This window comes from Cheilinus undulatus, linkage group 20 (assembly GCF_018320785.1).
Source record: "Cheilinus undulatus linkage group 20, ASM1832078v1, whole genome shotgun sequence".
Lineage (NCBI taxonomy): Eukaryota > Metazoa > Chordata > Actinopteri > Labriformes > Labridae > Cheilinus > Cheilinus undulatus.
The window spans coordinates 34793338-34807733 of NC_054884.1; the positions used below are offsets into that span (position 1 = coordinate 34793338).

Genomic DNA, 14396 nt, shown 5'->3' on the forward strand with positions numbered 1-14396 from the left:
ATTTTGGTGTCCTAAATTTGCTCGGTTATGTAACGCTTTCTTAAGAGACATTTTGATGAGTCTCTCAGAAAGTTTCTCGCGTGTTCTTCTCTGTTTTCTGATGAAGTTTGGAAACTGAAAATAAAAGAAAATGTGTGTCAGACTTTTTATTTGTTTTTTCGCTTCAGCTCCAGAAGAGGAAGGAGCGAGAGGAGCAGCTGGAGGACGTGATCCAGGCCTACGAGAAGATTCACATGGAGAAGAGCAACCTCCAGAGGGACCTGGACAAGATGGTCAGAGACTTTATCCACTCCACTGCCTTTGCTATTTTATAGTAACTGTGCACATGAGCCATATGGCGCATGTATAATGAATTTTTATAGCTCTGCATTCTGCTGACTGAGGCAGAATATTACATGTAAATCTCTCAAACATCACATGAAAAGGTGACGAATGCATCTCAGTAAAGTCCCAAATAAACCATAACATCAAAGTGTGTAAACACCTGCATGCTTATACTCCTAACTTTTCGCACAGAAAAGTTTTTCAGGTTTAAATCTTATAAAAAGAACAGTTTATCATGCATTAAATGGAGAGAAACAGTAATATAAGAGTAAGAATCCAAATGCTGACTGTCAGAATGGAGACAAATGCCCAGAACAAACATTAAAAACAGAAAAGGTTTCATGGCGAATGATGCAGGCAAGGTTTGAAACCAGAAAAGTAGACCACTCCAGTAAACTAATCCAAGGTCCAGGCAGGAAATCAAGTGTGTGAAATCAGGAAAGAGGCAGGAGAAAAAAGCCAAAAAAGGTCCTTAAACAGTCTTAAATGCTCGGCCATGGCACAGAGATGAACTGGCCCAGGAAGAAAGAGCTCTCAGACCCAGGCTACAGCCCAAATCTCCTATTTGGCCATACTGCTCAGTTTTATGTGCTGCCATTGAAGGTGCTGTGTTCTGTTTCTCTCCTGGTGAAATGAATAGAGGAGGGTAAGAGAAAATTAAACAGAAATGGATTAATGAACTCCTAATGTAGTGGGAAAATGCAAGATATTAAAGTTGAATGTTAGAGCTGCTGGAAGAAGTTGTTCATGTTAGAATCACTTAATTTTTATGATTCTAAATCAATTCAAAATCCACATTTTTAGAGATACTTTATTTCATTCAGTAGCAAACAGCTGATATTTCTCTCAGTGAATCATGCACTGGGCAGACGTCATGTCTGTTATCAGTAGGGATGCACGCAGTTAAACGGTTATCAAATTAGCCAGTGTGAGATTTACCAGTCAGTTAAACTAAACACCAACAAGTTTTTATAAACACAGGCTTGAAATCCCAGTCTTATATGCTCTTTCAAACTGTGATAAACCTCTCGCCACTAGGAGCCGCTGTAGCTTCAGTTAATGGCTGCAGCCTTCCAGTCTGAGCTTTCACATGACGCTTCAACAGATGTAAGTATGAGAAGCTTAGCAGTTAGTGTGTAGTAGGAACACCGCCTTATGACAGTCTTTTAAGTAATGAGTAGAGATAAAGTGGTATGCAGGCTGTTAAGAGTTGAACTCACGTACAACCCAAGCTACAACCTCTAGTCCTGAAAAATAAGGCCAATGCGGAAGTGTAAAAAATTGCAATATGGCGAGTGTCCACTTGAGGCCGGCAGGAAAACCCGAAGTCACATACACAACATGTCAAAAAGCCATTTTTTTACACTACAAATGAACTGGTTTCAGCCTGGTTTAAAAGCGTGTCTTATTTGATTGACAGATAGTTCAACAGGCAGAAGCTACCCATCTGTCAACCAGAATGCTAGCTAGCTAGCTGATAGGAAGTCGAGTTAGTGGGCGGGCTGTTAGGTTGATCCAAAGTTCGGCTAGGTCAGCAGTTTCAATATGGAAGCCCCCGCGGATCTGCCTCCAAAGCAGTTTGAGTCTGCCTATTGTAAGCAGATGGCTGACGTCACACAGGGTTTGTCTGATTGTTTTTACAGTCTGTGGTTTAACAACTCAACCGAAGTGAAAAGACCACATCGTGGAGCTAGCTGCTAGTGTTAGCAAGTGTGATGTAAGCCTGATATACCATGTAAAGCATGGCTAACAGTGTTGCTGTAATGAAGTTGACTGTTTTCTAAGTATTCTCTTCTCGTTAGATTAGTCAGTTAAACACAATTTAAACTAGAATGGCCATCTGAGGCGGCAGACCCACGCCTAAGCAGCTCCACCGAGGAATTCACGCTCCCATTGAATACTATGGTGCTCAAAATTCAAAGTGCAAGAAAAACCGAACAGGTGCTTGGTTCATCACCCAAAATCTAAGCGATTCTGTCCCAATATTCCCTGAAAGTTTGGTGAAGATCCGACTCTCGGTTCTCGAGTTATCTTGTACACATACAAACAAACAAACAAAGATATGGAACCCTTTACATAACCCCCTGCCAATTTTAACGGCGTGGGTAATAAGCTGAATAGAAAAATAGACACATTGGAACATCTCTAGTTATCAGGCAAATCCATCTTGAAAGGCTCAAAGTTACATCACCCATGCTGAAAATGGTTCTGACTGGTCTGCGTCTGAGGAGAATGGGTTGGTAGCTGCAGGCGGGGTTTAGTTGTACGAAAGACCAACAATGATACTAGAAATCACAGGATCTATCGTCGGTTACCTGTTGGTTACAGTTTAACTAACAGCCATGTTTACTTTATGTGGAATATGTCTGAAGTTGTCTTAAACTTTAGGTGCCTCTTTGTTAAGTTTTTACTGATTTCATACCTGCTTATTATATTTTAGACAAGAGTGAAAAGAGTCACCAGTTAACACAGTCACTTGCTGAACCATAACACCTGCTCTCACCTACAGTGAAGGCTGCAGATTTCCAAAAGTTTTTCATTGACATGTTTCGAATAAATGCTTTCCTTCTTAAGCCTGTTCATAAAAAAACATACATTAAATCATTTTGCAATTCAAGCTCTGTCTTTGTTTTAGGATTTCCTCTTTGCATTTACACACAATCCACTGGTCAGACCTTCTGTCTTTGTACCCTGGCAGTCCTAACAATGATCTAATTGGTGTTTTCTGCACAATGCACAAGTGATTCAGATTCCGATTCAGACAAATGTGTTGATCTGAAAGGGCAATTCATAAAGGACCAAAAGGTACAAGATGATAACATCACCAAATGCATGACTAACATGTCAATAAATAGAGAGATACAGGTCCCAGCAGTTAAAAAAAGTGGTTAAAGCAAGCTGAAACTGCAGGGACAGGACTGTGCAAGACAAATAAAGCAAATGCACCTGAAAATTCCAGCATTGCTGGACTGAACAATTGTTTTCATTCTATCACTGCAAGTCACCTGGATAGTACCTGTGTATTCTGGTGTGCCGGGTAGATTCTTAGTTAGGGCAGGTTGGCAATGCAGAAGTAAACAATCAATTCTGATTTATCAGGCACTGGCTCCATTGTTTGTTAGTTTTGGAAAAGTGCTGAATCATCCTGACTTTGCAGTGTAGCCAATACTTCTCGTCTCATCGTGGTTCCCTTCTTAGCCAACTTGTTTCATAACTTCTTGTTCTGAGTCACCATCTGTCAAAGAAAAGAGCCCTTCAAAGTCAAATAGTGACAATTTCACTCTGAAACACAACATGTACTTGAGGGTTTTTTTCTAAATAATTTTTGACACCATTTAATTATCAATTCCAGAAATTATCATCATTAAAAGAGTAAAAAACAATAAGCTTTTGTCCCTTTTGTTAACAGATGTACATCCATGTGAAACTGTGGCAGTCTCATTTCTTGAACACTTGCTGTAACAAATCAAAGTGGATCCAGATCCAGGTAGAGGCTTCCAACTGAACAGATTGTCTGGCTGCTCTTTCACAGATCTCCTCTGTGATAATAAACCGTCTCATATGAGATTGGAGTCCGCTGAGTGGCTCACGCCGAGCAAAATCAGCGGTTTTCTGCAGTCACAGTGATTAAGGAATGAGGTGTGCCAGACTGCCACCTGCCAAAGAAGTGATACAGAGTCAATGTCACCAGAAGCTGAGGCTGCCATCGGATACAAAGCTTCATTTTCCTGCTGGGCATCATTTTACCTTAAACCTTCCAGCAGGGAAAATAGTTCCTCCATATTTCCAAGAAGGCTAACGAACAGCTCCACCACCTCTTGCTGCTTCCACCAGAACTCATTGATTGATTTAAATAGAAACATAAACACAGGCACAGATCCGTCCACATTATGGCATCAATATGGTGCATTACAAACAAGGGTGTAGAAACTGTCCCATTTATTTACTCTGAATTGAAGTGAATTTGAATGTTGACTTGTAAATTGTGTGTGATTGCAGACTAGCCTGGTGGAGAAGCATGTGGAGCGGATCCTGGGCCTGGAGTCGGCTTTGAGGCAGAGAGACAGCTCGCTGCAGAAACTCAACATGCAGTTGCACAGCAAAGACATGCAGTACCTGCAGCTGCACGCTGGACCAGACACTCACAGTAAGTAACCGTTAGACCTTCCACAGGCTGTCAACATCAGCATGGTTTTACTTTATTCCAAAGTGAAATATCCTCTTGGGGAAGCTAACAGTTTCTATTGCCATGAACTCAGATCTGCAATGTATGCTTAAAGAAATTAACATGTTTTTATGAGCATGATATGCTATTAGTCTGCCCATCTTTATATCCATCCATCAACCGTCTTTGTATCCAGCCGTCCATCTCTCCATTTATCATACCTTTCATCTAACACTGTTGTCTTTCTCATTCATCTATCTGGCCTGCATCTGCCACTCTAAGACGAAATAAGTGGAACATCCTCATTTATAAGGCAATACATAACCAGCTCTCTCCATACTCGTGTGATTTTATTCATATGAAAAGTGCAGAAAGTGACAGCGTTGTTGCTCTGGTTTCAAAGTAGATTGAAGGTACTGGAGGAAGATGCATCAGGTTGTAGATGCTTTGATTGGTGACTTTCTGCTAGATGAGCAAAGATATGTTGATCTCTGTTTAAATGTATTTGTTATTTTATGTTTGTAACTTTGACAAAGGCGAGTATGGTCTTTCTCAGCCAGAACTCTCTTGTGAATAAGATCCCTAATCTCTTTGAGTCTTTCCTAGTTAATATTTTTTAGGTTGAAAATAATATGTACAGCCGTCAACCCAGTCATTGCTTCATCTAGCCATCTGTTTGTTCATCCATCTTTGCATCTATCTGTTCTTCCATCTGTCCATCAGCCACTCCTCCCATCACTCTTTCTATCATGCTTCTATTTATCTAATCATTTACTAACAATTCAGTCATTTACTTGTCATCTATCATTCACCCATGCATGGATCTATCCATCCATCCAAAGATGCATCCATCCATGCATCCATCCATCATGGATAGATGCTTGGATGAATGGATTCCTAGATGGATGGATCCATCAGTTTATCGATCAATTGATCAATCATCTATCCATCCATGCATTGATTCATCTATTCATCCATCCATCCATCTACCCATCCATCCATCCATGCATTGATTCATCTATTTGTACATCCATCCATCTATCCATGAATTGATCCATCTATCCATCCATCCATCCATGCATGCATGAATTGATCCATCCATCCATCCTTACATCCATGAATTGATTCATCCATGCATCCATCCAACCAGCCATGTATCCATTTATGTATAGATTCATCCAACCATCCATTCATTGATTCATCCATCTATCCATCCTTGCATTGATCCATGAATCCATTCATTCAGCCATACGTCTATCTGTTCATCCATCCATCCATCCTTCCATTAATCCATCATCTTCTCCCCCAAATCTTTCTATTACCTTCTACATTCTCCATCTCTCTGGGTGTCTGGTGTCCCTCAGTCAGTTTGTGCATCCATCCTTCCATCTATCTGTCCATCCATAAGTTCATCCAAGAATTCATCCATTGGATCTAAAATTCCTTTTCCATCTCTCCACCTCTTCATACATCTCATTGTCAGTCTGTCTCCTAGATTCATCATCTATATCCTTTCACGTTTGCCTGTCTGTCCCTTTATGAATGCATTTAATCATTCATCATCCTTCCACGTATCAGCCCATCTACTGATCCGTCTCTGATCCATCCCCTGCATCAGCTCTGCATCCACTCTTTATCCGTTCCACCGTCTTTTTGTCAATCCATCTTTCTGTGCATCCATTAACCCCTCCTTCTCCCAAATCATACATATGCCTTTCCCTTCATCCATCTACTCCTCTTTTTTATTCTTCCATCCATCTCTTCAACTTTAACTCTGACATCTCTTTTCATCTATTCATCAAAGTATCCATCTGTCCTTCCACATATTACCTATCCACCTCTCCATCTTTTCCATCAATCCATCGTACAATCCATTTAAAAAGCCTTCTTACAGTTATCTCTGTTTCTGTAATCACTGCTCATTTCCCCTCCATCTTTAATCAACCTAACGATCTGTCCGTGGAGCGTTTTAATTGAGGCCAGGTTAATCTTTGGCCTGTTGAAGCGAACGAGCTCGGACATTTTGTTCTAACCTTCCTGTCAGTCACAGCTGCAGCGGCAGAGACCTCCAATCTATGAGTCGATGCTGGTGATTGAAATTCAATCACTCTGCCTCTGAAACATTCAGAGAGAAGCTGCTGGTGCTGCAGAACCGAGGCTTTCTTTCTCTGTTATTCAGCCTGTTGCTTCCATCTGCGCTGCTGACTGATCCCTGTTGTGATTAGTGTGCTGAACCAAATGTAAGAAAATCTGTGAGATGATTTCACTCATTATAATGCAAATTAATTCATTTATATGAAACATATTAAAGTTTCAAAGATGCCTCAGCAAAGGAAGGTCACTGCAATTCTTTGACTGCATTTGGAGGGAAAAGTCTGAATAAATCCTCGAATTATTCAAAATGATGGATTATTAAGCCAAAAACGGCAGATTTGGGCATTTTTACATATTTTCCTGATTATTTTGGGAGACTTCTGACAATATTTATCAGTTTTCAGCATTTTAGAGACAATTACCATGATACAAAACAGACTTAACACACTAAAAAACTTTATTTCATGAGTCAAAGGGAGGTTGTTATGCATGTGCTATTGCCGCAAAAATGAAATGCTGTCCTGATGGTGTAAAATCAAACTTAAGGTGAAGGTTAAAAGGTTGTTCTTTATCGCTTGATGTAAAAAAACTTCTCTTATGTGTTTTCACTAGCGTTATTTCACTACACAAAAGACTGTTAGATCTTGCTGAAGCTCTGGTGTATAAAGCAAAAACTCTTCAAATAAGAACCCAAGAAAGTTTTTACTTTCACTTTGTGAAGAAAGAAAATCTAAGACTTGCATGCCCTATGGTATGCTTATTGTTCAAAAAGTGAAACTTTTATCTTATGAGTCCACAGAATATTTCCCAAAAGTCTTGGGGATCATCAAGATGTTTTTCCATCAAATGTGACATAAGCCTTTGTGTTCTTCTTGACTAGCAGTGGTTTGGGCCTTGCCATTTTTGCCCAGTCCCTTCCCTATTGTTAACCATCACTCCGACCTTAACTAACTTAAGTTGTTGTTCTGGGTTCTTTTGTGACCTCATGGATGAGTTGTCGATGCGCTCTCGGAGTAATTTTGTTTGGCAGATTGCTCCTGGGAAGGTTCCAAGTTTTCCCCATTTGTGGATAATGGCTCTCTTCGTGGTTCACTGGTCCCAAAACCTCAGAAATGGCTTTAGCCCTTTCCAGACTGATAGATGTCAGTGACTTTGTTTCTCAACTGTTCTTGAAATTCTTCAGATGGCGCCATGATGTTGTTGCTTTTTGAGATCTTTTAGCCTACTCCACTTCATCAGACAGGTTCCATTTAAGGGATTTCTGGATTTAACAGGTTTACAAGTAATCAGGCCTGGCTGTGGCTAGTGAAAACTCAGATTTCTGAAAATGTGGATAAATGTAGTGCAGCGTTAGTTCATGCAGGACACGGTAAATATACGCCCAGCCAGCTGATCCCAATTATCACATCCCAGCTCCCACAGCCAATCACAGCTCTTTGTCTTAACACAGCTGTGTTTTTTTAAATATGTATATGCTTTAACTATCCCTGCTTGTATTAATGCTGATGCATCATGCTGCTTTTGGCAAAGCTTCCCCTCCTCCACCCCTGCCTCCTCCTTTATAGCGTACAGCTTGTTGCACCCTCATATTCAATGCTACTAGTGATTAATTGATTTTTAAAAGTATAATTGTATGCAGCACATACTGCCAATGTGTCCTTCCATATGGGGGTTTACAGCTATGCGCACCATGGAAAGTCAAAGCATGCTGCTTGACTAACCCAGGGAGGATTTTTAGAGCAGAGCCTTCTCCGCTAAGTCAAAGATCCATTTTGCAATAAAATGTTCAAATGTATGACAAGGGTGTTCCTGACTGAATCACGGGGCAGAGAGGGTTACTTTTTCGCAAAGGGTCAGGTATGTTTGGGTGGCTTTTTAATAAATGAAATCATCATTTAAAAAATGCATTTTGTATTTACTTGGGTTATCTATATCTAATATTAAAATGTGTTTTATGATCCGAAAATGAGAAATCATGAAGGTGGTAAATACCTTTTCACAGCACTGCACTATAGTAACTAGAGATGAGTACTAAAAATATACTAAAATGTTCTTCCGAGCCAAATCAAAGTAGAAATTTTGGTTTTTCAATTCTGTAATAAGCCACCCTAGTGTAACCCCCTGCCAGCCCAAACAAATGGCTAAAAATACCTAATGAAAATGATCATAATTAATGTGCAGTACTTTATTTCAACAGATCATGAACAGCTTTATTTATTTCACTGCCTAGAATAATATCTGCTCTGCTTGCATGCTCTTTGCATGTCTCCTGACACCCAATTTATTTTCAATCATTTCCAATCAGAATCAGAGTCCAAATTGAATTGATTTTAAAGTACATTTTACATACAAGGGATCTAACCTGCTTTTTGTTAAAAAAAAATAAAATAAACACAGAAGTAGAATAAAAGAAATCAAACACTGAAACAGCTCAGCAGTATTCTTGCTGGCATGGAACATCTAGAATAAGATTAAAAAAATCATACCAAGCAATCGAAATATAAAAACAGAACAGTATGAAGGGAAGAGCTTTGCAGTACATGCCAGATTAAATTTCAATGGAAATATTAAAGCGATAGTTCTGTGTGTTGCAGAGGGGTTATATGAGGTACTGGTAAATAGGAGTATCAGTGCAGTTTGGGTTGATGAAGATGGGATGCACCAAAGCTGTGCTAAAACAAAGTGTAGGACAGTCGAAGAGACACAGGAAATATGGGAAGAGAGAGAGAATTAACAGCACAAAAGTCATGCACCAAATGGAGTCAATTCTGTGACCAGTTCATTGAGGGTTAAAGCCTCAGTATATGAGCACCCTCACTACCAAATGAGCCTAACTCAAACACTGTTTGAGCTCAGTTTCATTAGAATAAGCTTAATTAAGTAGATCAGATTTCCCTGTCAAAGAGCCTAGCCTCCATGCCTGCTCTTTAGCTGGTCTCTCATTAAAGGGGCTACACTGACAAGCATCTCCTTTGGCTTATACACAAGCTATGGCAACGATAGTGGAGCATAAAGTTAGATGCACATCAGAATTGGAACACAAACTTGTTAATTTGCAGTAACAACATGGGTGTTAACATATTCTGTAAAATAAACCGTAATCAAACTTACAAAGAGTGGAGTTGGACCCATAATACCACGCTGTGGATGTAGAAGCCACATTAACTCTAGAAGTGTTGGCAGCACTTGGTTGCATAAAAAAGATGTTTGCATAAATTTGAATTTTACAAATGGCAATTTATACCCAGAACTGTCATGAAGGTCAAATTGACCCTATAAGAAAGCATTGATTCTCCCTCAGTTTTATTTTGCATCAGCACATTAACAAAAGATGTTGCCATGAAAATGCCTTCTTTCTACCGCTTCACTGCCTAATCAAACCTTTAACATACATACCACTGGTGAAAAAAAACATTCATTAATGTGAAATGTTAATAGATTTAATTTATGCTATGAGTGAAGAAGAACCTGGTGGTGGAGACGTTTACGAACTGCGTGATCAATCTGTGGTTAAATGATAGCTCTTAATCAGTGCTATTAATAAAAATCAGTTCTCTTTGATAACAGGTATATTTTACCCACCGGCTGTTATAGGTATATAGAGATTCCCAGTGGTTCTGTTGTTCAGCTTCTTTGCCCCTAATTTCCACCTTCTCTGCCTGCGCCACCATCTGGCATACAGTGGTTTTGCTTCAGCCAACAAAGTGTGCCCTCACCAAGTGCAGCAGACAGCTCAGAGCAGCTGTAGATGCTAGACTTCAGGAGAATTACAAGTTCACACCGGAATAATATGTAGCCTGCAGAATACTTTGTCTTTCTTGGGTTGAGTTGTGCTTAACTTGGATATTTTCCCTTGATTTGATTTGCTTCTACCACAGGTGAGTTTTAGGAAGTTAAAAGGTTTATATTTTCCAGAAAGGATGTGTCATTTCATTTAAAATTTTAAAGTTTATCCACCTCAAAATTTCACTTTTCTTCATGACAGGTGCAGTATTACATCTGTGACCTGTAGCTTGTGCCACAGGGTGAGACGTGAGGATTTGCCATGTTGTAAAATGTGGTGGAAGAAGCGATAGAGTGAGCTTTTGGAAGCTACAAAGGAAATGTTGCCATTCTATCAATGCTACATGTAGTCTAACTTATTCACAGTATAAACTGAAGAGCAGAGAAGAAGTACTGGGAGGCTGGCACCAGAAACTCTGGGTAAAGTCTTGATGAAATATTCAGCTGTTTGCAATCTCACATGCAGCTCATCCTGGAGGATTTTTTCGCACAGCAGTGAACGCATCTTCTGTTACTCTTTATGAATTTTTTTTTTTTGCTTTGCATGAAACCAGTAAAAGTAAATAAAGAAATTAACAGCACAAAAGTTCAGATAAACATGCTGTCTACTAAACATAAAGATGAGTCAGCTGTACTAAAATCTGCCCCATAATGACGTGGATGGGAACAGGTGTCACCGCCAACTCAACAGGTGCCTTCTATAGGTGCACACCTTGATGAAGAGGAGGAATAATTTAGCATCAGAATCTCATATTTAATGCTAAATAGGTTTGAAAAGGTCTCTTAATTCTTTGGATTGAGCATGATAACTGACACTTGTAAGCTTGTATTGGTGATTAATAACCGTTTGCGCATATGAATGAGTTTGACTGTGGGAAAATCTGCAGTCTGTGTGTCAAACGGAGGAGGAGGCGGGAGGAGCTGAGATAGAAAAGATGCTCCTGCTGCGCCGTTACACTGTCTTCTGGCTCAAGGACGGAGCGTGTGTGAGCGGGGCTGAATCACTAACATGCCCACACAGGTACACAGTGAAAGCTGCTGGCCTTGGAAGAAGTCAGCTCTTTAGCTCTTTAATCCTTGTCTAATGTATGACAACGAGAGAAAGGAGAGGAAAAACATGGCGTTAGTCAGGGCGATCGCTGATGATGGTTCTTTTATACCCCATATCCTTTTTTCTGTGTCTTTTAGTGCTGGATTGTCCGGCCATGACCCTGCAGAGCTCCCGTAGCCTGGACGCCCTCTCCGACTTGAAGCTGCAGCGGCTGGAGGCGGAGCTTGAAGGGGCGCGGCATGAAGCCCAGGGGGCGTGTCAGCGAGAGGAGGAGCTAAAGGGGGAATGTGAGAGGCTGAAGGAGGAGATGAGGATGCTGCAGAACAACCAGAGGGAACGGGTCAGTGTTAACGTCACCAAAGGGCCTCAAACCAAATATAACCCTAACTCTACAACCCTGTCACCCTCTCCTAACTAACACTCTTATACACGCTTGTTTAAGAAGTCTGCCACAATAGGGCCAAAAAGCCTCTAAAGTGGAGAGTGAGAGTAAGACCCTCCAAGAGTGAGGCTGCACTCATGCTAATTCAAATCAAATATCATATGGACAATAGTATTTGGACACGCCAGTTAATAATTGAGTTCAGGTGTTTCAATAAGACTCGCTGCCACAGTTGTAGAAAATTAAGCGCCTAGCTGTACATTTACAATTTTTAAAGGTCACATGTTATACAAAATACACTTTTCTGGCTTTTCTAACAAAATATGTGCCTCAAGTACCAAAATAATCCATTCTCTACCCTGTATCTTTCTCCACCTTTCTGAAAATGTGTGCTAAAACACACTGTTCTCAAATTTTACCCTCATGACGTCATGTGGGAAGTTAGCACCGCCCCCAGGTTTGGTTGGCCCTCCCCACTTAGAAGAAAGTTCCACCCTCCTCTCCTGATCCTCCTCTCAGCAGGCAGTTAAGAGGAGGATCAGGAAAGCCACATCCATTTCCTGAGAGGGGCGGAGTCAGACAGCTCAGCAACATTTAAAGCCACAGACACAGAAACTGAAACAGAGGGGTTTTAAGACGTACCAAACCCAATACTGGAGTGTTTTTTCAGGAACAGACTTCACAGACATGTTTTGGGGACCTCTTAGACCAACATAAACTTGTCTTATAGGGGTAAAATATGTGACCTTTAAAGAAAAAAAAAGCTTTCTAAACCTGACAGTTTAAAAAGTCTTTTTTGTTTTTTGTTTTTGAAAAAGTAACAGCTCCTCTTTAATTTTTTTTTTCTAGAGTGGCCCTAGTAGACTGTTGTAATAACGGTTAGTTTATTAAACAATCTTTTATCAAGAACAAATGTATTCAGGCCTGTTATGTTGGGATTTTTTCAATGAAAACAGTTAATATTGATGTTTATTTTTTCCAAGTGGGTCCTGTGGGGGCTTAGCTTTTCTTCGATATGAGCAGGGGGCCCTAAGAAAGGCTGGGAACCACTGATGTCAAGCACACCGGCACTGGACTGTAAAACTGTGGAAAAGTGTTCTGTAGAGTGACAAACCATGCTTTTTGTTTTGGCAGTCATATGGGTATAATGTTACCTGCCTGACTGCATTGTGCCACCTGTGAAGTTTGGTGGAGGAGGGATGATGGTATGGGGCTGTTTTTCAGAGTTTGGGCTAGACCCCTTATCCCCAGTGAAGGCCAATCTTAATGCTTCAGCATACCAAGACATTTTAGACAATGCTTTGCTTCCAACTGTGTGGCAACAGTTTGTGGAAGGCCCTTCATATTTCATCATGACTGTGCCCCAGAGCACAAAGAAGGACTATAAAGACATGGTTTGAAGAGTTTGGTGGGGAAGAACTTGACTTCATCCATTACCTTTGGGATGAACTGGAACTGAGATTTTGAGCCAGGCCTTTATGTCCAACATCGGTGCCTGACCTCATAAATGCTCGACAGAATGTATGGGCACAAATTCCCACAGAAAGCACAGCAACAGTGTTCACTATTCTGCATTATCTCTGGAGTTACAGGGAAACTGGACGGGTTTGTCTTTAGAGAAACTGCAGCAGGACTGTGTGTTGCAAAATTACCTTCACAATGCCTCTGTCCCTCTCCAGCCTGCTCTGTCTCTCTGCATGTCAGGCTCCAGTGTTGATTGGCTATAATTTGTGTTACATCTGAGCCAATCAGATAGCGATGTGGGCTGGGCATTACGTGAGAGAGTACAGATAATCAGTAAAACTGAATATAAGCTGTGGTAATTGGCCAAGCTGATAGTCAGCCAGTCCCAAAAACAATGTTCAGTCCAGGAGGATATTCCAGAAAGCTCTTGGTAGATGACAAAAAAACATCAAATAAATTAGATCAAATTTGTTTTTAGCCACATACAGTTGAGGGTCAGGGTGTGCAAAATTGTCAATGAATACATTTCCTGCAAAAATAATGATTGTATTAATTTGAAAGTAAGGGGAAGATCTTGATTATGCATCAGTTCCAGGTTTCCTGGTCTGCACATGCTCACAGTTCTGGTTGTCCTATAAAGCATGTCAGAGATGATGGACAGTGCAATTCAACAGCTTTAAAGCACCACAGGGGGAATATATTTCTGGCATGGATGTCTTCGGTGGGACACAAATCCCTGACCTTGACAGTTTAGTCAAAGCCTGAGGCGATGATGAGCGATGATGAGCGGTGCAGAGAGCAGAGATCCCCACACACTCCGGCTCTACCAAGGACACGTCCGGCTGCAGCAGACAAATTTCCTTTTTAATATGGAGTGACACATTTTACAATTAAAAGTCTGAGAATTTAGCTGCAGAGTGGAATAGGAAGACTGATCAAAAGTTGGATTCAAAGAAATCACAAATATACTGGTTAGCGGAGTTTGACTCAAAGATTGGAGACAGAGATAAAACAGCAGACAGCTTTATCTGAAGGTAACACAACTTAACAGCATCTTTTTACCCCAACAAAGGAATTATTTGGAGCACTTTACAGGTATTTTATGTGGATTTTTACCTTGGGACAGAGTGGCT

General features: G+C 40.6%; 1 protein-coding gene across 1 annotated transcript in view; it reads left to right on the forward strand.

The window, feature by feature from the left end:
• Window positions 1-14396, forward strand: part of tbkbp1 (TBK1 binding protein 1) — a 75185-nt gene that overhangs the window by 21845 nt on the left and 38944 nt on the right. The window contains exons 4-6 of the mRNA XM_041816000.1: window positions 168-272; window positions 4324-4471; window positions 11555-11757. Coding sequence (XP_041671934.1) covers window positions 168-272; window positions 4324-4471; window positions 11555-11757 — 456 coding nt within the window. The remainder of the gene's footprint in view (window positions 1-167; window positions 273-4323; window positions 4472-11554; window positions 11758-14396) is intronic.